Source organism: Vespa mandarinia, chromosome 8, assembly GCF_050613455.1.
Source record: "Vespa mandarinia isolate Hongniang chromosome 8, ASM5061345v1, whole genome shotgun sequence".
Classification (NCBI taxonomy): domain Eukaryota; kingdom Metazoa; phylum Arthropoda; class Insecta; order Hymenoptera; family Vespidae; genus Vespa; species Vespa mandarinia.
In genome coordinates this window covers 7381299-7404232 of record NC_140817.1, presented here as the reverse complement: position 1 = coordinate 7404232, position 22934 = coordinate 7381299, and the positions used below count along the sequence as shown (strand labels likewise).

Sequence of the window (22934 nt, the reverse complement as noted above, 5' to 3'; positions counted from 1 at the left end):
CTTTCAAAAGATTACTTTTATTCTATTTATGTACGTTATTAATACAACGTAGATTCATTGAAATCGAATATTAAAATAATTTGTCAATTATTGAAGTTGTTTGAAGACCGGTACTTTTTTTGTTATATTTTTTATTCTATTTCTACGAGTTTCAATTCTGCAGATAAAATTTTATATTAAAATTATTTTATATTCACGTGGTATACTAGCCACATAAAGTTTAGAGATACATTATTGTTTAAATAGTTACATGGTTTCGATTATTATATATTATTATTATGTAATAATTAAATGTTCATGAATTATACTACGATTCTTCACTTACATTATAATTTTTCTACATGTATATAATATTAAATGTACGTATTTAAGGTAAACTATTTACACACCACTGTTTTAATCACATTTAGAACAAAAGTAATTTGTTGCATGTTTCATACATAAATATTTTAATTTTTTAAAGTATATTTATCATATATAAATGGTATTTACTAAAATGTAATAAAAGTAGTATTACCTTAGTTGTAATAGGAGAGTGATAGTTTCTTACAGAAAGTAATATTATAATTAAAATATTTTCTGAACTAATGACTTTTTCGATATACATAGGTTAATACTTTTTTGTAGAGAATGACGAACTACATTGACCAATACAATCAAAAACATATGATTTAATTTAAAGAACACAGTTGATCTTCATATGTCCCATATGAATCACATTATGTACCTCTTGGAACTATTTAATTTTTATTTCTAATATCTTTTGTATTACTGTATTTGAGGGGATTGTTTTAAATGGAATATCTCATATATACACATAAAATATATCCCTGATAACATGTTTCCATCTTTTTTCAGAGAGATAATTCAATGATATAATAATTTTATGATAATAAAATATATTATTTCTTCCTTTTGATAGATTAATTTCTAAATTACAATAATTTATTGGACTATTTTTTCTCCTAAATTAAAAATTCAATGAACGCAATGTACATATAGATTAATTTTTTGTTTAAATACTTATAACTGTATAACTATCTATAAGCTACATTAACTTACTAAGACAACATTTACATACATCGAAAAGAAAATAATGAGATAGCAAATACTTTATGTTTTTTGTGAAATTATTAATACCATTTGTTAACTATAGCAGTTAGTATAAAGGCAATACCTATGGAACAGAGGCACTTACAGCTTTTGGCACGTAGTTTAAATGTATTTGTACGTTTATCTTTAATAGTCTTCTACAGTTGAGAGTCAATCATAGACTTTGGATTATGGTTTCGTATGTATCACGTGAAAAGAAAATATCACAAAATGTTACAATAATATTTAGAATCAAACTGTTGTAAATTCTGTTGTATGCTGTGAAGGATTGTGGTATAAACTAGCCATAGCTTCTTGTAATGCTCTTAAACATGCAACATGTGCTTTAAATCCTCCTGCTCTTTCTGCTTTTGTCTCGGCACGAACATGTGATATGTATCCTCGAGTTTGAATTTCACGCCAAGTAGGAACAGCTGGTCCTTCTGTTTGTTGTCTAAGAGGAATATATGTAAACATTGGTCCTTCTTCTACTTTTGGAATTTGTAAGTAGTTTTGTGTTCCTTGTTTTCCAAACTTTATTCCTGTACTAAATTGAGTAGCTTTTGGAGAGGCAGTCTTTGCTTCTTTCTTGGAATTCTGTATTGCTGATGCAAACGTATCAACAATATTTTTTGCATTGCCTTCAGAGAATGTAAGTTCATCTATTAAAGCCTCTTTATCTCTGATCTTTTTCTTCTTTGCTTCCATTTCTTCTCTAGCAAGCTCTAGCCGTCTTTCTTCTTCCTGCTGTTTTTCTAATTCTAACAATTCTTCTAATTCATATTCTTTTCTACCAAGTTTAGATTTGCTTTTATTTATTTGATCCTTGTTATCTTTTTTATACTGATCTATTTTCTTATTTGTTTCAAGTACATCAATATCATTGGCTAAGTTATATATTATATTTTCAACTTCTTCCAAATAATCATTATATTCGCGCAATGTAGCAAAATCTTCTTCCTTTTTGTTAAAATCCCTAAGTATTTTTTTCCTGATATTTACTTCTTTCTCTACCATAGGATCTTCAAACATTTGAACTCGAAAATTAGTTCTGCGCAGTGGAATGTGACATTCTGGGCAGGATCCAGAACCTTCAAATGATATAATAGATTATAAAATATAATATAATTTGCATGTATAACTATAGTTAATTTTTAAAAAATTGTATTAAGATATGTCACATATAGAACAACAAACCTTTTAAAAATAATAGGTCTACACAGTTCTCACATAGGGTATGCCCACAAACATTTACCATCATCTTTAATGATGGATTTCGATATTTTGTAGTTTTGCATCTTGGACAAGCTTGATCATCCATTGCAATAAGATATTTATAAACTAACAATACTATCAAATAAAATAACCTATAATTTTGATGTGTAACAAATCATCCAATAATAAATTTCTTTTTGAATGGATAGGTATAAATGATGAGATGTATGACATAAACGAATATGATTGTTATTTTATTTTAATATAAAATTTTTTACAATAGCTAATCTAGTTAATTATATATATCTCACGTAATGTACAAACAATACAGCTCTCGTAAAACGTTTATAATGTGACAAGCATTTAACTTTAATCCTCATAAACACATTTTCATTGCTTTAGATTCTCCTGGTGAGTTCTTAAAATAACAAATTTGAAACTTTACTATTCATGAAAATCTGACTTTAGTTTACTATTGTGTACGTTATGTTTGTATACATGTATGATCATACAACTAAGAAAGAGAAAAATGGAATAGTTTAATAACTTTAAAATGTAACAATATGGTTATTGATAAAAGATAAAATTAACATCTATGCAAAGTATATAGATAAAATTTAATAGCAGAATTTTCAGTATCATTAATGATTTTTTATTAGTTTGTAAATTATTTTTCACGTATTTCCTGAATATAACAATGGACGAAAAATTTTCAGGTAACTATTTCATCTTATTGGTTTGTTTTCTTTAATAATTGTTGAAATACATAATATAATAGGTAAATCAAAAAGTAATATATATATATAATTTTAGAAATCATTGTTATCATTTTATAATCTAAACTTTTCATTTTAATGAATATATAAACGTTATAAATGTCATTTTAAATTACAATGTCATTTCAATTTATAAGAAATATTCTATATTATGAATTTGTATTTTTTTATTAATACAATTTTCCAAACCAATTTCTGCTTCAGTACGTAACAAATGTGACTTTTATAGATAATGCCATTTCTACACAAAAGTCATTACCACCTTCTTATGATCCTGGTTGGAATGACACGCCAAAATGGGCATCCCCATATCCAGGAAATACAAATACACCTACAAAAAGAATACTGAACAAAAGAGTTCCATTTCCCTTAATTTCTGGGGAATCAGCAAGAAACAATACTGAATATCAATCTCATACTGCAGGCATGTCATTACCACCTCCTCCTCCTTTAGATTTAAAGACAGCACCTCATGCACCTTTAATAACTCCTTCTGATGCAAACACACAACTTACTTCTATGGAAACAAAACTTGACAAACAACAAGCTCTAGTTGATACAATGGCAAATTTAGAGTTTATAATTAAAAAATATGTGGTGGAAAGTAAAATAGATGAAGTGCAAAAAAGACTAGATTTAATGAAATCTTGTTGGCTTGATAATAAATTAAATAATTTTATACAGCAGAAAATACTTGACATTTCAAAGGGTGAGTTTAATATATAAAATATATAATTAATATATTATTTATTTAGATAAAACGCATAGAAATTAAAGTAGAATTTATTTAATGTTTTTAGCTTTAAAAGAAGAAGATGTTGATAAAGCAGACAAACTTCACATTGCATTGATGATAGATCACACCAGTTTGTGTAGTGCTTGGATACCTAGTATTAGACACATAATTTCAGCTTTAAAAGAAAAAAAATTATGCTCCAATGATGTGTAGATATATGGAATATAAATCTACGATAAACTAGTTTGAAAATTCATTTATTAAAATACAGACACATTACTTCTAGATATTTTTTTTATATATATGATTAGTTCAGTATATACAAACAGTTGGTATAATATGTTATACATTTATTTTAAAATAAAATTTGTAAAATTGGAATGAAGCATTTAGATTTTGTTTATGCTTTTTCAGTTATAATATGCTCTTGATGTTATATCACACAAACCTAATACCACAAAACGTTCCACTATAAAAATTGGTTATTAATTTGTCTGAACTAATTAAAATCATAAAAATCAAAACACTTCTAACATTATTATATATTTCAGTTCCACGATAATCACTAACACAGTTTCATTGATAAATGTCAATGATTGTTGTTGCATCATACTTAACCCTATCCACATTGGATATAACTTATCAATTTATGCTCACGTGTGAAGAGTGAGCTAACACTCCGTTTAACGAAAGATATTTGCAAAATGTGTTATATCATTCATATGATAAATTTTACAACTCATCATTATCACTAGGCTTTGCCAAATTAAAATCAAGTATTTCATCTGAAGTTAAGAAGCGAACATCACTATCTTCAGAAAGCGAAGAATTACCAGTGCCACGTTTGTAAGTTTTCCTTCTTGTAATTATGAAGAATGCTACTATTGAAACAACAATAATTCCAGCCAATACGCCAATAATTAAACCAATAATACTAGGCAGTCCAATGTTTCCACTGTTATGATTGAGTTTTTTAGGTTTTTCTATTCTCACACTTATTTGTGGATCTGAAATAAAATATTACGTTATACTTAGAAAATAAATTTAGTAGCATTAATCCATTCATTACAAATGATATAATCTAATAGAAACTAAATATATTACCATATTGTTTAGTTATTTCAATATGTTTTGTAGTTGTTGCCGTTGATTTATATGTAGTCTTTGTTGATGTTTTAGGTACTGTAATGGGTACAATTACATGAACAACAGTAGTGCTCTTCATAGTAGGTTTTACAAATATTTTTGGTTTTGGTACTTCTGTTTCTCGTGGTTTTGTTGTATTAGGATCGATATCATCTTTTGGATTTATAAATATATGACTATGATTAATGGTTGTTGACAAAGTTGTAGTTTCATACTTCACAGCTTTAGTAATATTTGGCAACAATCTTGTAACATTTTTTCTATTTTGATTTGTAGTAGTACTAATGGTAGCTTCTGTAATCTCCTGAATAATTCCATCATCTGTAAAAGCTATAAATAATCTTAAATAAATTTGTATATATGTTTGAATCTTGAAAAGATTGTATATATGTTTTACTTTTTTTATTAAACATTAAATTAATATATTATGATTATTTTTACAGAATATATTTAAATAATGGATTATTACCAAGAACACAGTATTCTGCATAATCTGGACAACAGAGGGAGTATTCTGCACAATCCAATGTACATTGACACTGTTCTACTTTATATACAGGTGGTTCTTCATCTTGTGGTTCAACATTAATCATCTGAGATGTAGGAAAATTGTTACACTTCCCTTGACAAGTTTGTGATGCACTTACTATTTCAACTTGATCTGAAAATTTTATAATATTTCATAAGCTCTGGTAAAAGTTAAAATAAGCTAAAAACTTTAATTATTGTTCTTATTTAATAGATAATATACCATTATTATTAGTTGTCATGGTGGTAGTACCAATATCACTTGTGTTTGTCTCACATTCTTTTCCTTGCAAAATAGCAATATCATCAACAGCTATATCACTTACATAGCTTGTACCTCGTATACCTTCAATTATTATCTATAGAGTAATTAATAAATAGATGAACTCTATAATTTCAAATGAAAGTAGAAACTGCATATATAACTATATATTCTAGTTATATAATTGTGTACTGACCTGAAAATTTTTATCTACTTTCGGTAAAGTAAAAATACCATGTAACCATTGATTTCCTTGATTACCGTCCTTATGAAACATTAACTGTGGGTTAATATCAGTTTCTGCTTTGAAATAGATTCGTAAACCACCCATCGCAGTACCATACATGTGATACCTTGAAATACATTATTGAAAATAACATATAAATAGATTTTTGATATTATTTACATATTATTTAATTACCAGAATGAAAAGCATCCAGATTCTGTTAATACAGAGTTATACAGAGGGGAGATAATTCTTGCTGTATCATTTACCAAACGTCCAGATGCCTCAATGTAAAGGTAATATCCTGAAGTTAAATATCAAAAATGAAATTGTAATATCAACAAATATTTTAAATAAGTACCTTCATTTCCAGCTCCCAATGTATGATCATATGTCGGCCCCGTGCCAATATGCGAGCTCGGAGTTTCGAAATTATGTCGCTGCCAGTCAAAATCATGTAGAGGATCCTGCTCCCACCAGCAAAAATCCGGTTTCTCGAAGTCACATCTTGTAGGTGCAGTCGCGCTTGTATCTATTTCATTTTCATACTCATTTTCCTCGAATATATATACACGTTAAAGTATATACGCCCGAAATATAAAATATCCAATTATTTATAAAATTACCTCTACAATACGGAGCTGTTGCGTTCCAGTTATGACCGTTGCAATAAATTTCAGATGTTCCAATTAAAGCATAACCAGTTTCGCAGAAATACATAAGTATCGCACCATCATGTTTTTTCGCTACTAAAGCGTGTTCGGGTGTAGGGAGAGGTGTACATTCTGCATCTATAAATATGCAGGAATATAATTACTTTCAATGTAAAGATAATTATTATAAAAAATTAATTTCATACATTAGTAGTTAATCTATATAAACAAAACAAAATAATACTTACTAACGCACACTGGTATTGGTGTGTCCCATTGTCCATGTATACACGTGGAATATTTGTTACCCACAAGAGTGTAACCATCGTTACAATTAAATCTAACGATTCTACCTCTAGCCCTTGCACGTACCCTCCCATTTAGTAATCGTACAACGGGGCACCGATCTAACAAGGAAGTAAAGAAAAATATTTCAATGTTATATAGTTACATTCCTATAAAATACGCTTCTATTTTAAAATTTTTCTGGATAATTTCTCCCTGCAGTGAAACTTCAATGATCAGTATTATTTGCGATATTGTATACTACGTATAATGTAATAAAACATAAGTATTATCAAGTTAATTGATTTTTTAAAAGTATAATTTTAATTCTTAATAAAAATTTAATAATGTGATTAAAAAAAAACATATAACTTACTTTGCTGTGTTTCTTCTGAATAAATAATACACTGGCTTAAACAAATTAATAATAAAGAAAGTACAGTAAACCACCTCATCACTATTACACTTTTGCTCAAATTTATAAAACTATTTAAAATTTAAATAAAAATTATTCTCTCTGTTTCGTATACGCATCGACGTTCAAATTATCCTCTAGCGAGAAATAAAAGATTTTTTTTTTAGTTAACTTTGAAAGTTATTAAAATTATTAAGATTTATTAAATAGAATCGTAGAATAAATCGTGATTAAAACAACGTAGCAATTTCTAAAGATAATAAACCGATCGTTTCCAATGTATGAAAATAGTGTTCATCGATTAAACGAACTAAACGTTTGAATTCAAAAAGAACCTCTCGTTGCGGTGATCCTATTCTTCTAGTGGAAGTAGAGAGATGACTTCCGCTGATGCGAATACGATTTGGTCCATATCTGCTTCCACTTTTCTTATCGGTCCCGACTATTGTCAGGCCTTGAAAGGAAATTCCAGAGAAGGCGTTTCATACGAGATATGTACATAAGTTTAGAATATATATACATATACATACATATATCTTTTATATATAATCTTTATATATAATTCTATTATATATAATTTAAACATTATATATATTAATTTATAATCTAAATATAATAAATATTCTAAATCTAAATATTAGATATAAATTCTTTTATATATATCTTTTATATATAATCTAAAATTAAATATATAATTTTAGATATATATTTTTTTCTTTTGTTATTTATTTTATTTAAATTGGCAAGTATACCTAGCATTAATAGATAAAAATTTAAATGATAAAATCTACAATTACTTGTATTAACAATTATTAAATTATCAGATCTTTAATAAAGTATATATGTCATGTATTTTATAAATTACATATCATAAAATTAATCATATATATCATAATACTTTACAGTATAATGTAAAATAGTACTAAATTATTATATAACACGGAATAAAATGTCTATTAATATCTACAGATTCATTTTATTATTCTGCTTTAATTATATGAATCATGGAAACAATAGTAGACTACTTCACTCTAGCATTAATTAAGTCTATTTTGAAGTTGGTGGCTTCCAAGGTATAATTTTTGGTTTTGTTGTTGTATAAGGCATATAAGCCTTTGAAGTACCAGACAAATTTTGTTCATGATCTAACATCCATTCGTAATTTGGTCGTGATGGATCTTGATGAGGTGGCAAGTCAGTCTTGTAATGTAACCATCCAAACCATTCTGGTGGGACTTGTGAACCATCATAATTTAATCCTACATGTTCTGAGTATATGACCCATCTGTTACGACCTAAAATACATTTCATATCATTTATATATTTTAATAAATTTTTTTAAAAGTAATATATATATATATTTAATTCTTACCCACAAAATACATATTATTCTCATAATATTTATTCCCATATTTATCTTCACCAATTAGGACTCCTGATTTTAAATCATCAGTTCTTATAAACAAAAAATTATATAAAAATAAAATATGTAACATCATCATAATTACATGACAAATTTTCTGTGTTATTACATTAAATTACCTATTTACTTACTATTATTATACATTAAATTACTAAATGCAATATCATTTTAAACTATAATTTGATTACATAATCACATTTATATTTAGTAAAAAATCGAAAATAAAAAGTTTAATTTCAATATAAGACGAAATTGTATATGATAAGTTTTATTTGTTTGCTAAATTTAAAAATTCAAAATAAATAACTTGACGTAAAAAACTTTACAATCGCTACATAATTCTAAAAGAGAAATTGCATATGTTTTTTCGATATATTTTCAAATGTAAATTTATATAATAAAAATAATAACCTATATAATGTCTTCACAGAATTAATAATTCCGTTATTTTGTTTTATTATTTGGAACAGCTTCACGATCTTATCCAAACCTAACAATTTCGCCATATTTATAATGCACTTCGGGAATATAACATCAACGTATATAACAAGTAGAATTCATCTACCATACATATATTTTATAACTGGACAAAATTTTCTTATATAGATTTTTCGTTCAGAGTGCGCTAAAAGCAAACTTGATCATGTGATCGGTGCAAGCTAATAAATTAATTTTACGTTGAATTCATTAAATTAAATTATTAATTCTTTCACATCGAAGCCCAGAATATTCTGGGCAAAGTGTTTTTACCTTACAGTTATATGCTAGTCTTATAATCTTGATATAGCATAGTTATAGTCGTATATTGAAATATTCTTTTTATGAGCGTGCGGCTATTATTAAAAAGTGAACAGCACGCAGCATATTTATTTTATGTAAAATATAAATAAAAAATAAATATCAGATCCTTGATCTACAAAATTACGGTCTCCAGGCAATAATCGATTTACTGTACATTATCCATTGTTAGATGCAATCATAATAAAATGCCCATGCTTACATTATAGCAGAAAAGAGTCAATATATTTACAAAACGAATTTTTTATTTTCATATGAAGGTACTTTAAATTTGATTTACACACGTCTTACAATCTCTTAATTACAAAGTATAATTTAAAGGTCGAAATTAATTATGACGAGTAATTGTATTATAACTTATTTATTTTAATAAAATTTCATTATTTTGATACATAACAAAATTCTTTAAGAATTAGAATTAGCATTAGGTCCACGTCGACGTCCGAAAGTTTGAACAACATTCACGAATCTGCGATTATATTGAATACGTCTCTTGGCACGACCAGTCTTCTTTTTGCTTTTTTCTTGCTTTTCAACCTGAGAAAATATATTTAATAAGTTTATTTGAAGAGTTGATTTATATAAATGAATGTTGCACATACATGAAAAGTTAAGTTGAGATTCAGTACTTAACTTCACTTTAATCTGCTTTTAATATTGCACTAATTCTTTTTTATAATTTGATTAATACAAATTATAATTTAGATTCAATAGTGCATAGTAAATGTCAAATTATAATTTACCTTAGGAGTTTGCGCCTTTACTTTTCCAGCACGTGCTAAAGAACCATGGACTTTACCTAAGAAAAAAAGAAAAAAGAAAGAATATTTAAATGATAAAAAATAAATAATTAAATTGAGTTAAAATCAACATTATAATTAGATTTACCTCCAAGTAGAGGGACTATTAATTCAAGGGTATGAAATGGAAGGTCTCCAACAATAGCTTCATTTTCTAATAGACTGCCAGCACAGTAAAGATTAAACTTTACATTTTCAATATTTTCCAGTGCTGCCAGTTTCTCCTGAAAAACGTAATAATATTTTGCGTTTATAACAAGTTTTCTCTATAAATAGAACATATTGAATATCAAACTGATTTTAAACAAATTGATGTATTTGCATAATACTTTTGTGATATCACAAACACATTGAAAATGTTTTAAATAAAGTCTGAAAAATTAAGTGCTAGTCATCAATGACCCACCAGACGTTAAATTAAAGAAATGTTGAAAACTTAAGACAAGATGTATAAACATATTTGTTCATACATAAATTAAAAAAGTTTTCTTATTATTTTAGCATTATTGCTCATTCTAACATTGCAAATAATGCAATTGTTAGATTATCATTTAATGCTATCATTGCATCTGATGTAATAGAATATCAAATAAAAATATAGATAAAACCTTCAAGTGAAGATGTCTTATCTATAAGCTTTACTTAGCAAAATGTCCAAAAATGGCTGGAATCAGGAACCACATACTTTTTGATTTAAATTCGTAATCTAAAAATTCAAAATTAACCATACCTTAATTTCCAGAATGGTTTCATCGTTCTGGCAATCAACGACATGTGTTTGCTGGCCACGAATTTGGAGCTGCATGGTTGTGTAATCTAAAACATAAAATGTATAAAGTGAATGCACGTGTGAAACTTCAAAGTTCGACATTCGATCTATTCATGCAACGCCACGTGCATCAAAATTTTTGTAAAATAAAGTATTTAAAAAGAATGTAAATATGTATGTATATATGAAATAAGATATAAGAAAACGAATTTCTAATTTAAGTATATTTAAGATAGAAAAAAATGAATTATTAAAACATAATGAAATACTAGCCTTGTTACAACGCAATACACAACTAGAAAGAACCAAAACAGGAACTGACTCTAGCTTGTCAATTGATGACACATTTCACGAAAGTAAAAAGTCACAAGATTAATCTGATATTATCGATTATGATTTATAAAATACGTAGAAATATATATGATTTATCTATTTTATTTTTTAACAGATTAAACAAATGATATAAATATCCAATAAACTTTAGTAGTGTTTAATAGACCTTGAATGAATCATGTCTAACAACATAATAAATAGTGTAATTTCCGGTTATTGTTACCAACTACAATTAAAGTACGGATAACTTCAGTGACATTCAGGAGTTTAAGGTTATTTATTGTATTTATACTATAATCTACGAATTACTTTTAAGTAAACAGCTTATAATTTTTATTATAAAATTATAATTAACAATTTTGGTAAAAATTAATATTATTAGTATTAATTATTTTTTAAATTTAGGCATAATATGGCTCGCTTTAAAGGTTGGAGATATGGAATTTTTGTGGGAAGTTTTGTAGGAGTGATTGGATTATATCTTTATTCTATATTAATTCACCCTATGATGAATATTAATCATTACAGTATGTATAAATTGTAATTCATCTAAATTACTTGAAGTATTATTAATAGTTGTTAATCTTGAAATATTTATTTTAGAGGCAATAAGAGAACATGCCAAAACACAACTTCCTCGTGATAAAGTCATTTAATAAATCGAATTTATTGAATACTTTATGTAAAATTAAGTAAAATATAATATTATCTTACATAATAACCAATGAAATAATTAAATTATATAAGATAGAGTATTGATAACAAAACCATCTTAGAAAGATATAAATCTAATGTAATTTTTAGTAATCTTATCCAATTATCAAATTTTGTTTATATTTAAATAATAACAAAATTAAATTATTTGCGAAAGTTTTTCTAACAATTAGATGTTCTTTGTTTCTTCTTATTTGTTAAATATATGGAAATTAGCTAACTTCCCTATAAAGTTTTTATTTACTGTAGTAAAAAATTCTGAATATGTACAAAATTTAATTTTTGTAAATATAACATTGTTTTGTTAAAAATCATCATCGCATACATCAAGGAAGACATCGAATGCTTCACGGTTACAATTACCATCTGCAGTGAACACATACTTGTGAAATGTTCCATCCATACATATAGCTGAAAAATAAGAGGACATATATTTAATATCGTATTAGTAAAAGTTAAGAATTATGCAAACAATAACCATTACCTATCACAGAACTTCTTCTACCAAATGCACAAACACAAGCACATTCTGGTGGTACTGTAAATGTAGCCAATGCCCACTGACTTTCAACATAATTTCCCAGAAATCCCATCTTTGAAAAACTATAAAGAAGTCAATCTTTTAAGGCTTGCATCATATTTGGTTCAGAAGTTAGTTAAGTGTATTCACATACGTAGATCTTCTGTTCAGATGAGTATCTTTTAAAGCAAATATATGTACAGTTCCCTTGTCACTTGATACACAGAGGAATTCTGAATCTCTACTAAATGTTATACTAAAAGAATCGCAAATTAGAAAGAATCGCAATATGAAGATATAAAATACATATATAATTTTAAGTAATACCAATATAGTGTAGCAGGATCCGCACCTCTTCTTAACTCAACAAGTAAATGTCTACGTAAAGAATCCCATACTCTAACTAATGTACCCTGAGCAGAAGCAGTTGCAACCATTGTTCCACTTCCATTAACAGCGATACAAGCCAATGCACCCTAATATCAAAATTTAAACTTAAAATTTCTTTTTTATATTTATTTATTATATTTACAATCGAATATTAAATTAATACCTGATGCGCTGCAAGTGTGGCAGGAGCACTAGAACTTCCTGCTTCTGTAGCACCTAAATCTATCAACTGTACACTACCAAGTTTGTGACCAGGAAAAGCCAATAATTGCTTTTGTGCTGTTGCTAGAGTAGCTACTTCTACTAAGCCTTTAGGATTATCTCTTGTTTCCAATGTTAATAATCTTCTTGTGGGAGTAGGAAATGAAAAGACATGTATCTCCTTTTGAAGAGCCACTATCATTCTAAATCATAAAAATGTTCTTATAATTTCTATTACATAGTTTTTAATCATTATAAATATATATAAAGTAAAAAAAGATTTTGCAACTTACTTGTCTCTACGTAATCTAACAGCTTTAATTGGACTAGTAAAAGTAATTTCCATTACAAATTTTTTAGAAAGATCATCATAAATAAGAACAGTATTTTCTGCATATCTTGGACGTGTACCTCCACCCACTATAGCAATAACATTTGTTCTCCAAAGCATTTCTCCAATTGCAATGCTACCCATAAGATCCTGTTCAAAGTGAGCTTTTTCGACTAAAGGTTCTACATTATATATTCTTAAACCAGATTCCATACAACATGTGAAACATCCTAAATAGACAGTAAAATAGAAATATTTTGTTTTTAAAAAGTATCGTATAATGCAATTCAGAAAATTTATTTTGATGTCAGAAATAAAGAATTAATTTCATTAATTCAAAACAGTACGTACCTTGATCTTGATTAAATCGTAAGCCAAGAATACCTCTTTTTCCTACCATTATTTATTTTCTTCAACAAGCTATGGTTTTCCTAACATAAGCCTTTTTGGGTGTCGAAATAAATGTTTGTGTCCGTTTCCAAACTAACATGAGTCTAATACATCAAGTTACAAAACAATCTTATTTATCAATGAGTATTTTCATCATTGTAGTAATAGCTGTTAGAACTAATTTTTCTAGGGGTGATTATTGGTCTGATGCTACAAATTGGATTTGTATTTATATAACGACCAATAAACGTTTAGTATAGCTTTCATTGGCTTTCATGAAAATGCAGATTAATACCTTTGTTTCCATGTATGTCAGACGACTGCGCAATTAGTTCGTATTTTTTGAATATATAACAATGCATAGAAGATGACAAGTTAATGTAATTACATTAAATAATATACTTTTTGTTTTTATTAAATATTTAATATAATTATAATATGTTTAACGTATCATAATTAAGGTTATATTGTAATTTTTGGGATGGAAATATATATATATATTTACATAAGTGAAAAAAAATAAGATCGTTAGAAGTTTTTACATGACCCTTTAAATTATATAAAAAACATGTCATAAACTGTTTGAACATGATATAATAATGACTTTTCTTTTAGGTAAAAACAATTAATGACAATGATATAAGATTAGGACATGTATAAAATTCTCTGCATGAAAACTAATAAAATAACTATTTTTATGTAATATAATATAATTTAATAAATTTATTCATATAAATTTAATAATAGAAGTGCAGTTTTAATAATTCAGAAATTTCAATTATTTGTTGAAAACTGTATGTATTCATGATCAGTCCAAATTGTAGCACATTTTTAATAAGTTTTTTGTGTACAATATTTTAGACTTATTCAGATACCCCTTCTGTCTGTTTTCTATCTTCTATTATTGATTGCTAATATTAAAACACATTATGGTGTCGAGATGGAATATTTAATCCAATGCAGCAGCACCAGAAATAATTTCGATCAATTCTCTAGTAATTACAGCTTGTCGTGTACGATTAAATGTGAGAGTAAGCTTATCAATCATTTCTCCTGCATTTTTACTGGCATTGTCCATGGCAGTCATACGACTGGATTGTTCGCTGCAAGCTCCTTCTTTCATTGAATAGAATAATAAGGATGCTAATGAGAATTCTAAATAACTTTGTATAACATCATCATCAAGTGAATCATAAACACTTAACTTGGGAGCATTTAATACTGCATTTTTATCAAATAAAGGCAGTTGTTCAACATTATAGGATACCACAGATTTGAATTGGTTGTATACAATGCGGCCAGAACCAAAAGTATAACTGTAAATATTATATAAGTAAATAAAAAATTTGAGTAATATATATAAAAATATATATATATTAAATAATTACTACATACCCACTGTTCATGATTTCTACAGCAATTTTTGATGCATCATTAAAAGTAGGTGGCTTACGGCCTACTTCAGATGCAACAAATAATATATTCTTAGCAAATAAACGTGATAAAATTGCACGTGATTTTTCTCCAACACAAATAATCTTTGTATTTTCTCGTTCTGCAGAATCTGCTAATAAAGCATCTCTGATATTACGTGAAACACCAGTATGAACTGCACCACATAAACCACGATCACTGGTTATTGCTATAACTAGCTTCTTTGGTTCTTCAGGTGGTGCAGAAATCTCAGCTTGATCATAAAATATTTTGGTGCCAATACCAAGTGGACGAGCCTGTTTTAAATCACGTTCTGCCCTACTGTATTTGGCAGCAGAAACCATCTTCATGGATTGTGTGATTTTTTGAATATTTTTTACAGATTTAAGACGTATAGAGATGGCTTGAAGTGTTGCCATACCTCGTTGTTGTTGCTCTTGCTGCTGTTTTGCAGCAAGGCGAACTATTGAAGATATACGATTGCAAAACATGTTTGTTTTAATTGTTAGCCCTGCAATTTTATAAAAGAGATAAATAGGAGATCAGTTTTATTCACATTACATATTCTACATTCATACATTTATTAAATTATATATAAAGATATTTCTGAATTAACTATCAGTCATTTTGAATGTAACATATGAGCAAATAAATTGATTATTTAAAAACTGACATCATAACAGAATATACATTACATAATAATTAGCAATAATAGATTTTAATTTCTACAAAATTTTTGGATGGTAAATTGGGCATTTATGTAACTATCGAAAATCAAATATGGCAATATTAATTTCGTTTTCAAAGTTTTGGAAATACTTTGTTTCTAAGCGAGCTTCAAATTTTTTTGAATATTTTTAAGTGAAGAAGAATTTATTTAAAAGCAAAAAGCTTACCAGATAAAACAATTAACCGAATTACATAAACTTGGAACTACCACAGCTCGTCCACTATTCTGGCACAGAATAGTAATTCATGAAACCATACTTCTACATAGTCAGCGTCTTGCTCGATTTTCTTCGTCCTTATTCGACGAAAGTTGAGATTGCGCGTTCGATTAAATAGTGATAACAGAATGGCGCTAATTTTAAATGAAGAATCAAATGTTTTGAATAAATATTACATTGGCAAAAGTCAAGTTATATACGATTTTTAAAGTAAATGAAGAGTATCATAGTTATCATTATATAAAAAATATTTAGATAAATACATATATTGTCCAAAAATGAAAAAAATATTTACATTCATCACACAAGATAAAAAACCTGTTGGTATCACTGCTACAGTGGTCACTGGAAATTTTGTATGTCAGTCTGTAACATTGTGTACAAGTACACATGTTTTCATATGTCTAGAGTTAGTTTATAATGTATTTTTTCTAAGTTTTGTAAAAAATATTTATTATGGAGAGTGAAAGTATTAGTAAAACTAGTCTAACATCTTTAGTTGATGATGAAGACAAATTATATATGGACATTGAATTTATCAATCCTGCAATTGAAAATATTTCTATAAATCATATTTTTATAAAAGAGACAGAAAATAAACAAGCACGAAGTTCTAATAATGAAACAAATGTAGATACAATCCAAAGGCCTAATGTTACAAACAATACAAATGAGATGCCTATTGATCATATATTAAATATAGATGTTAGTATTCTTTCAATATTTTTAATTAATATATGCATAATAAATCATAAAATAAAATGATATTTACATTATTTTATTTAATATATATATATATTCAATGTCATAGGAATTAGGCGTATCTTCTGAATCAAATATAGAAAATATAGAAGCAAATTCATGTGAGAAAACTGAAGTATACAATCTAGATTCAACTTCTAAGAATACAACAAATGATTCTTTTTGTAGTTACAATTGGACTGTTTCACCAAAGTTGATATGTGCTGCTACTAAAGAATATCAACCAACTGTATTCTGCGAGAATTTTACAAAAGGTTGTCAATGGTCTCCAGATGGTACATGTTTATTAGTGCCATCAGAAGATTTTAGAATACGCTTATATGAGCTTCCTACAACATTATATTCTGATAAAATACCATCAAATTTTACAACATTTGATCTTAAAGCTGCTTTAGTTGTTAAGGAAGGAGGACTTATATATGATACCTGTTGGTATCCTTTCATGAATTCATGGGACCCTGCAACATGTTGCTTTCTTAGTACCAGTAAAGAAAGTCCAATACATTTATGGGATGCATTTACAGGAGAATTGCGAGCTACTTACAGAGCTTATAATGAGTTAGTATTAATTTTTGTGCTTTTAATTATTAAATTAAAGCAAATAAATTAAAAAATTATTTATTCTATAGCGTCGATGAAGTAAAAGCTTCCATTAGTGTTCAATTTATTGATTCTGGTAAACAAATTTTGTGTGGTTTTAAAAATACTCTACAAATTTTTGATACAAACCGCCCTGGACGACAAATTGCAACCATTAATTTTAAGAAAGATTTTCCAAATACTAGTGGAATAGTATCTTGTATTCGTGAAAATCCATTAATGCCAGGCTTGGTGGCATTTGGTACATATTCCAAAAGTATTGGTATGCATTATATTCATAGAATAGTATGTTTATCTTTTATGATAGTAAAATTTTTTTAATTTCACTCAAAATTTTATTTTTTTTATGTTCTTATGTTCTATTCATATTTAGGGCTTTACAAAGATACACCTATCTGTACTTTTAAAACAGCAAATGGTGTGACACAAGTTGAATTTAGTCCGTGTGGAACTAAGTTGTACTCTGCTGTTAGACGTAATAATGAATTTTTATGCTGGGATCTTCGTAATCCTGGTGTTTTACTTTATTCTTTTCAAAAGCGGCAAGCAGATACAAACCAAAAGATACAATTTGATATCACAAATAATGGTCACCATGTAATATCAGGTATTATTTATTAATAAGCTGTTAAGAATTTCAAGAAATACAAGTTTCATATATTATTTATTTGATAGGAGGTACAGATGGAAAAATTATTATTTGGGAATTATTTGAAACTGAAAATCATAAGGAAGATGTGAATCCAAAATGTGAATTTAAAGTATCTGAAGATAGTGTGAATGGTGTGAATGTACATAAAAGTTTGCCTATTGTAGCAACAAGTTCAGGACAAAGAATTTATGATACTGAGGAAGTAAAGAGAGATAACAGTGTAAGATTATGGTGGTTCAATTAATTAATTATATCAGATATAGATTTTTTTTTTATTACAGATTCAGTAATAATATACTTATAGTATATATTACAGAAATTATTAAAAATATATCATTATACTTTCATTACCACCAAAAATTAGTTTTGTCAAAAACAATTAATATTAATAAATCATATATTTAATTAGAAACAATTTTTGACAAAAAATGTAATATTGATCTATGCAAGAGAAATAGATGGAAATATTAAAGTAGTTGATAAGTGAAAGAGTATATATACAAAAATTATACAATACACATTATTAAAATATATGTTTATTAGAATTTCTGACAGATCTCCTCACTCTGGCAGGAACTGAAATTTGATACAATTATTAGTTATGTACGAAATAATAAATTTATATATTACTTACTTTTTGGAGAATCCCATGAAATCAAATCTGTATTGGGTGAAGGAGCTTCTATAAATGTACTATTTCCTTGCAAATAGCTTAGGTTCAATTTACCTTTACTATGTCTAACATGCGGCGTCATTGGATGTGTGACTTTATTTTCTACACAGGCACTGCAATCTTCAGCTAGAACAAAGTATCCTTATTATTTTTTAAAGAATAGATTAGTTTTTATTTAACCATATTATTATTTTATTTATTTATTTATTTATTTACCATTAAACTTCACACTTTTTCGAGAGGATCTTCTTAGCTCCTTTTTTGGATTTGTTTGTGTGACATTGAAGGATTCTTTCTTTATAAGTTCCTTTTCTTCAAATTTATTTGACATCCTTTGTGATCCTTTTTTTGATTTCACAGGACTCTTATTTTCCTTTTGATTATCTTTTTCATCAATTGATTCCTAAATAAAATATATTGTTAAGTAGAATTAAAATGAGATATGCTAATATTTTTTAATAAGCCATATACTAATATATTACTATACTACAAAAAATTTGTTTTTAACTTACTGTAATATTTGTTTTCCTACTTCTTGTAGACATTCTTCTTGCAGAGTTTTCTGTTATAACAATTCTGTTTCTAAGAGTTCTCGTGTTTGTTTTATTTTCTGCAGATTTCTCTAATGACATGTTTAATAATATGTTTTCAATTTTAGGTGAAGTATTTGTGACAAATTGTTCACATGTCTCTAGGTTTAGAAGAATATCATCTTCTTTGTTAGTTACACTCGATGAAAGTAATTGATTAGTATTAAATTGTAAGTCATTTTCTGAATCTTGGAAAGAATTATCATCGAAATTAAGTTTTTTTTCAGTTTTTATCTTATAATTTATGTATTCAGAATCTAAGTCATAATTCTCTATTTTAGCTAATCTGGCAGCCAGATCCAAATTGTCTTGTACTTCTTCATCAATAGGGACTTCATTTAAGACTACATGATCATCAAAGTTAACTTTCTGCATAGATTTTGTTAAACGTAAAGCATTTATTGAAAAATCATCTTTACGTTTTAATATGCTCTTACTAGGTGTTTGTTTAGAGTTAATATATGATATAGAATCATCCAGTTCAATTTTAGGAGTTTTGTACATCTGACTTATTTTCATTAAAGTTATCGGAGTTTTTATAGTTTTACATGATTCTGATAAAAGAGTTTTATGTAATAAACTTTGTCTAGAATTTATTTTTTTACTAGAGACAGATAATTCATCCTTAGAGTCCATAGATTTTAATCGTCTAGTATTATTGTTGAATGAGACTTTATTTTTGTTTTCTATATTAATATTATTTATGGAAGTTAAAGATTCATTTGTGTTTTCATTTATATTTTCTTCTAACATTTTTGAATTGTCTTTATTATTTTTCATTTTTTGCTTTGTAGCCAAGATAAAAGCATGGACTGAACTTTTTTTTTTAGGTACAATTTTCTTTTTTGCCACTACTTTTTTTTTAGGTTTAACTTTAGTGACAGTTATTTCTTCTTCTTCCCAACCTCTAGAACGAAGTTTTTCTAATGCTTCAAATCGTGTATTACAATTTATTACTTCCATATATGTCATATCCCAGAATCCTTGTAAATCTCTGCAAGTAACTAACATTTCTCCCTTACCAGTCTCACAATCTGATACTAATCTTTGAAATCTTTCAAACTTTTTATTTATTAATAAACGTGTTTGTCCTATAGCTTGATTAATTTGATATTGAGCATCTTCTGTAATATCTGACTCTGTCTGTATATCTGTCCATTTCTTGCAAAGTTCATTAAGCCTATCTATTTCTTTTTTTAATATGAAAGCAAAGTATTGTGCAGTGCGTTCTTCTTCTTCAATTGATATGTTAAGAGTTTTCATAACTGTTTCTTTCGTAGGAATATCATCAGATGGAGAACCTATACCACGACGTATTTGTTGTTCCTTTCTAGCATTACTTTTACCACGACTAGATACTATGTATGGCGAAAAAAATACTGGATCCTTAGATAAATTTGTTTCAGTTAATGTGGTATCAGCAATCGCTAAAGGAGATGTTACTTTTGTTTGGCTATTATCTATACTTTTAAGAGACTTGTTTTTAGTTTTATTTTTAGAGATATTTTTTGATAAAGAAGTTTTAATTTTAGTATTGGTTGAATTTTTGGATATTTCCTTTTCTGTTATAATAGCTGAAATATTCCCAGGTGATGGTATCATTTGTGAATGACTGTCATTGGAAAAAGTACTATTTCTAAGAAATTCTCCTTCTTTATCAGGACAGTCAAATGTCATCTCATTATCATCAGATGACAAGTATAATTTTATTTCTTTTACTGAATTATTTATTATGTTAATATTAGGTATTTGATCACTTATATTACTTGTTGCTACATCATATTCTTGATCCAATAATTCTAATTTTTCTTTCGATAAAGATACTTTTGCTTTATTCACTTTTTTCATTGGCGCAGAAACTTTTTCAGGTGTATGTAACATAGTCACACGACCAAATAAAGGCATACTTGTTACTCCACTTGGAGCAGTGAATTTATAATTACTAGGTGCAAAAGATTTTTGTTCATCTTTCACACTATTTTTTTCTGTATCTTTTCCTAATAATTTTTCTTGTTTTTTTCCTATAATATTTTGTTTTGGTAGTATTTCTGTGGATATCTCTTGTTTCTTAAGAAGACGTTTTTCAGTAGCTCTGGTAACTCTTTTTGGTGGTAACATAGATCGTGTAATTTGTTTAGGATTATGCAAACATGATTTGGTATGAGGCAGTATACTAGAATCTTTTATTGGGGGAGAGTAGTAATTATGATGAACTACACCCACTTTGAAGACAGGTTTTTTCTTCTTTTGTTCCATTTTTTTAAGTCTATCCCGTTCAGCTTTCCATTTCAATAACTTGCAGTATCTATTATTCTTGTCATCTGAACAATAAAAATATATTTTTATAAAAATGTAATTTAATAATGAGTACAATAAAGCTATAAAATTATAACGTAAAATTAATATAATTATAGATCATATAATTGAATATAACTATCTCATAAGAATATATAATTGATTTTTATAATATTGAGTTATCTTTTTTGGGAAGAAATTGATCAATAAAAGTAAAAAATAATTTCTATTTTTTAAAATAATTTTAACAAGAGCTACAGACATTTCATAGGTTCTCATAAATTATATCACACACTTTATACTTCATATGATATAATTATTCGAAGATTATTGAAATTCTTGTTTTATTATAAAAATTAATCATGTTACCTTCCGTGTCTATATCAGCAACAACTTCTAATTCTCGTTTTTTTGAAAAATCTTCGGCCCTCTGTTTTTTACGTTTGATTTCGCATATTCTAGCACGAATAGCACGACTGTTTCGTATGTTTCCGAAACCATTATTTGCTTTATATCGATCTTGATAATTAGCCATATTATATCAATAAATAAAATTTGTAAATACTTTTTTATAAAATATTAGTTTTAATAAAAGAGCTTAGTCCACGAGCATTCGACAACTCTCTGTAGTTTACTGGAAGTATAACTGAAAATGTTTTGAAATGTAACATCGCGTTTGAATTGTTTGATGTAACGCGTTTCTGGATTGGTCAATGGTAAACTTATTTTACAATGATGGAATCCTGTTTATTTAAGATTCTGCCAATCAAAGAGAACATTTCTTGTACTCCAAATGTAACGCCATCTGTTCCACAAGCGTCGTGATAAGGTTGGAAAAAATTTGGCGCCAATGCATTTTTCGTTGCTTATATGCTAAATTACTAAGGTTTGTGATCACATATACATATACATAACATCATTATAAGTATTATAATTTACTTTTTTTCGTGTCAAATTGTTGTTTGTAATTTAGTACAT

General features: G+C 27.1%; 10 protein-coding genes across 12 annotated transcripts; 3 read left to right on the top strand and 7 right to left on the bottom strand.

Annotated features, from left to right (window-relative positions):
• Positions 1-461: 461 nt before the first annotated feature.
• Mat1 (CDK-activating kinase assembly factor) lies at positions 462-2679 on the bottom strand. The gene is made up of 2 exons (XM_035887629.2): positions 2290-2679; positions 462-2183 (listed from the first exon to the last, which is right to left on the bottom strand). Exons 1-2 carry the CDS (start codon positions 2411-2413, stop codon positions 1345-1347), a joined length of 963 nt encoding a protein of 320 aa, XP_035743522.1. The 5' UTR covers positions 2414-2679; the 3' UTR covers positions 462-1344.
• Positions 2680-2800: 121 nt separating this feature from the next.
• On the top strand, positions 2801-4204 carry LOC118451256 (steroid receptor RNA activator 1). Its single transcript, XM_035887632.2, has 3 exons — positions 2801-3023; positions 3313-3792; positions 3884-4204. The coding sequence occupies exons 1-3, from the start codon at positions 3005-3007 to the stop codon at positions 4030-4032; spliced, it is 648 nt and encodes a 215-aa protein (XP_035743525.1). The 5' UTR covers positions 2801-3004; the 3' UTR covers positions 4033-4204.
• Positions 4205-4232: 28 nt separating this feature from the next.
• On the bottom strand, positions 4233-7710 carry LOC118451252 (uncharacterized). The gene is made up of 10 exons (XM_035887625.2): positions 7296-7710; positions 6883-7041; positions 6608-6772; positions 6343-6513; positions 6177-6285; positions 5952-6108; positions 5717-5852; positions 5435-5626; positions 4924-5295; positions 4233-4826 (listed from the first exon to the last, which is right to left on the bottom strand). The coding sequence occupies exons 1-10, from the start codon at positions 7372-7374 to the stop codon at positions 4552-4554; spliced, it is 1815 nt and encodes a 604-aa protein (XP_035743518.1). The 5' UTR covers positions 7375-7710; the 3' UTR covers positions 4233-4551.
• A 517-nt stretch (positions 7711-8227) lies between these two features.
• On the bottom strand, positions 8228-9357 carry ND-B17.2 (NADH dehydrogenase (ubiquinone) B17.2 subunit). Its single transcript, XM_035884535.2, has 3 exons — positions 9169-9357; positions 8707-8789; positions 8228-8629 (listed from the first exon to the last, which is right to left on the bottom strand). Exons 1-3 carry the CDS (start codon positions 9261-9263, stop codon positions 8382-8384), a joined length of 426 nt encoding a protein of 141 aa, XP_035740428.2. The 5' UTR covers positions 9264-9357; the 3' UTR covers positions 8228-8381.
• A 543-nt stretch (positions 9358-9900) lies between these two features.
• RpS30 (ribosomal protein S30) lies at positions 9901-11513 on the bottom strand. Its single transcript, XM_035884548.2, has 5 exons — positions 11398-11513; positions 11086-11171; positions 10444-10579; positions 10299-10354; positions 9901-10092 (listed from the first exon to the last, which is right to left on the bottom strand). The coding sequence occupies exons 2-5, from the start codon at positions 11158-11160 to the stop codon at positions 9961-9963; spliced, it is 399 nt and encodes a 132-aa protein (XP_035740441.1). The 5' UTR covers positions 11161-11171; positions 11398-11513; the 3' UTR covers positions 9901-9960.
• An 83-nt stretch (positions 11514-11596) lies between these two features.
• On the top strand, positions 11597-12392 carry LOC118449695 (uncharacterized). 2 transcript variants are annotated; one of them, XM_035884560.2, is made up of 3 exons: positions 11597-11729; positions 11863-11984; positions 12061-12392. In XM_035884560.2, the coding sequence occupies exons 2-3, from the start codon at positions 11870-11872 to the stop codon at positions 12111-12113; spliced, it is 168 nt and encodes a 55-aa protein (XP_035740453.1). In that variant the 5' UTR covers positions 11597-11729; positions 11863-11869; the 3' UTR covers positions 12114-12392. The 2 variants fall into 2 exon arrangements, with proteins under 2 accessions (XP_035740453.1, XP_085515012.1); XM_085658886.1 differs by having other exon boundaries at positions 11660-11772.
• Positions 12393-12441: 49 nt separating this feature from the next.
• On the bottom strand, positions 12442-14175 carry LOC118449671 (WD repeat domain phosphoinositide-interacting protein 4). The gene is made up of 7 exons (XM_035884510.2): positions 13965-14175; positions 13576-13843; positions 13245-13485; positions 13019-13167; positions 12846-12947; positions 12656-12774; positions 12442-12582 (listed from the first exon to the last, which is right to left on the bottom strand). The coding sequence occupies exons 1-7, from the start codon at positions 14011-14013 to the stop codon at positions 12476-12478; spliced, it is 1035 nt and encodes a 344-aa protein (XP_035740403.1). The 5' UTR covers positions 14014-14175; the 3' UTR covers positions 12442-12475.
• Positions 14176-14659: 484 nt separating this feature from the next.
• ATPsyngamma (ATP synthase, gamma subunit) lies at positions 14660-16481 on the bottom strand. The gene is made up of 3 exons (XM_035884520.2): positions 16334-16481; positions 15399-15948; positions 14660-15319 (listed from the first exon to the last, which is right to left on the bottom strand). The coding sequence occupies exons 2-3, from the start codon at positions 15926-15928 to the stop codon at positions 14953-14955; spliced, it is 897 nt and encodes a 298-aa protein (XP_035740413.1). The 5' UTR covers positions 15929-15948; positions 16334-16481; the 3' UTR covers positions 14660-14952.
• Positions 16482-16724: 243 nt separating this feature from the next.
• WDR79 (Telomerase Cajal body protein 1 homolog) lies at positions 16725-18787 on the top strand. Its single transcript, XM_035884496.2, has 5 exons — positions 16725-17089; positions 17196-17704; positions 17776-18008; positions 18120-18353; positions 18422-18787. The coding sequence occupies exons 1-5, from the start codon at positions 16841-16843 to the stop codon at positions 18640-18642; spliced, it is 1446 nt and encodes a 481-aa protein (XP_035740389.2). The 5' UTR covers positions 16725-16840; the 3' UTR covers positions 18643-18787.
• Positions 18788-18832: 45 nt separating this feature from the next.
• Positions 18833-22689, bottom strand: LOC118449656 (uncharacterized). 2 transcript variants are annotated; one of them, XM_085659111.1, is made up of 5 exons: positions 22326-22689; positions 19584-21982; positions 19288-19474; positions 19033-19212; positions 18833-18974 (listed from the first exon to the last, which is right to left on the bottom strand). In XM_085659111.1, the coding sequence occupies exons 1-5, from the start codon at positions 22489-22491 to the stop codon at positions 18922-18924; spliced, it is 2985 nt and encodes a 994-aa protein (XP_085515237.1). In that variant the 5' UTR covers positions 22492-22689; the 3' UTR covers positions 18833-18921. The 2 variants fall into 2 exon arrangements, with proteins under 2 accessions (XP_085515237.1, XP_035740378.2); XM_035884485.2 differs by having other exon boundaries at positions 19033-19197; positions 22326-22684.
• Between the last annotated feature and the right edge of the window lie 245 nt (positions 22690-22934).

Coding starts and splice junctions, on each gene's coding strand:
- Mat1 (XM_035887629.2), bottom strand. CDS start 2,413: ATGGATGATCAAGCTTGTCCAAGATGCAAAACTACAAAATATCGAAAT. Junction 2,184..2,289: donor AGACCTATTATTTTTAAAAG/GTTTGTTGTTCT, acceptor TATCATTTGAAG/GTTCTGGATCCTGCCCAGAA.
- LOC118451256 (XM_035887632.2), top strand. Junction 3,793..3,883: donor AATACTTGACATTTCAAAGG/GTGAGTTTAATA, acceptor TAATGTTTTTAG/CTTTAAAAGAAGAAGATGTT.
- LOC118451252 (XM_035887625.2), bottom strand. CDS start 7,374: ATGAGGTGGTTTACTGTACTTTCTTTATTATTAATTTGTTTAAGCCAG. Junction 5,627..5,716: donor CATGACAACTAATAATAATG/GTATATTATCTA, acceptor TAAAATTTTCAG/ATCAAGTTGAAATAGTAAGT. Junction 5,296..5,434: donor TGCAGAATACTGTGTTCTTG/GTAATAATCCAT, acceptor GATTATTTATAG/CTTTTACAGATGATGGAATT.
- ND-B17.2 (XM_035884535.2), bottom strand. CDS start 9,263: ATGGCGAAATTGTTAGGTTTGGATAAGATCGTGAAGCTGTTCCAAATA. Junction 8,790..9,168: donor TCTGTGAAGACATTATATAG/GTTATTATTTTT, acceptor TTTGTTTATAAG/AACTGATGATTTAAAATCAG. Junction 8,630..8,706: donor GAATAATATGTATTTTGTGG/GTAAGAATTAAA, acceptor AATGTATTTTAG/GTCGTAACAGATGGGTCATA.
- RpS30 (XM_035884548.2), bottom strand. CDS start 11,160: ATGCAGCTCCAAATTCGTGGCCAGCAAACACATGTCGTTGATTGCCAG. Junction 10,580..11,085: donor AAACCATTCTGGAAATTAAG/GTATGGTTAATT, acceptor TACGTTTTTCAG/GAGAAACTGGCAGCACTGGA. Junction 10,093..10,298: donor TAAAGGCGCAAACTCCTAAG/GTAAATTATAAT, acceptor ATATTTTCTCAG/GTTGAAAAGCAAGAAAAAAG.
- LOC118449695 (XM_035884560.2), top strand. CDS start 11,870: ATGGCTCGCTTTAAAGGTTGGAGATATGGAATTTTTGTGGGAAGTTTT. Junction 11,985..12,060: donor GATGAATATTAATCATTACA/GTATGTATAAAT, acceptor TATTTATTTTAG/AGGCAATAAGAGAACATGCC.
- LOC118449671 (XM_035884510.2), bottom strand. CDS start 14,013: ATGGTAGGAAAAAGAGGTATTCTTGGCTTACGATTTAATCAAGATCAA. Junction 13,844..13,964: donor ACGATTTAATCAAGATCAAG/GTACGTACTGTT, acceptor CTGTCTATTTAG/GATGTTTCACATGTTGTATG. Junction 12,775..12,845: donor CATCTGAACAGAAGATCTAC/GTATGTGAATAC, acceptor ACTTCTTTATAG/TTTTTCAAAGATGGGATTTC.
- ATPsyngamma (XM_035884520.2), bottom strand. CDS start 15,928: ATGTTTTGCAATCGTATATCTTCAATAGTTCGCCTTGCTGCAAAACAG. Junction 15,320..15,398: donor GTAGAAATCATGAACAGTGG/GTATGTAGTAAT, acceptor TAATATTTACAG/TTATACTTTTGGTTCTGGCC.
- WDR79 (XM_035884496.2), top strand. CDS start 16,841: ATGGAGAGTGAAAGTATTAGTAAAACTAGTCTAACATCTTTAGTTGAT. Junction 17,090..17,195: donor ATCATATATTAAATATAGAT/GTTAGTATTCTT, acceptor TCAATGTCATAG/GAATTAGGCGTATCTTCTGA. Junction 17,705..17,775: donor ACTTACAGAGCTTATAATGA/GTTAGTATTAAT, acceptor TTTATTCTATAG/CGTCGATGAAGTAAAAGCTT.
- LOC118449656 (XM_085659111.1), bottom strand. CDS start 22,491: ATGGCTAATTATCAAGATCGATATAAAGCAAATAATGGTTTCGGAAAC. Junction 19,213..19,287: donor AAAAAGTGTGAAGTTTAATG/GTAAATAAATAA, acceptor AAAAATAATAAG/GATACTTTGTTCTAGCTGAA. Junction 18,975..19,032: donor TTCATGGGATTCTCCAAAAA/GTAAGTAATATA, acceptor ATCAAATTTCAG/TTCCTGCCAGAGTGAGGAGA.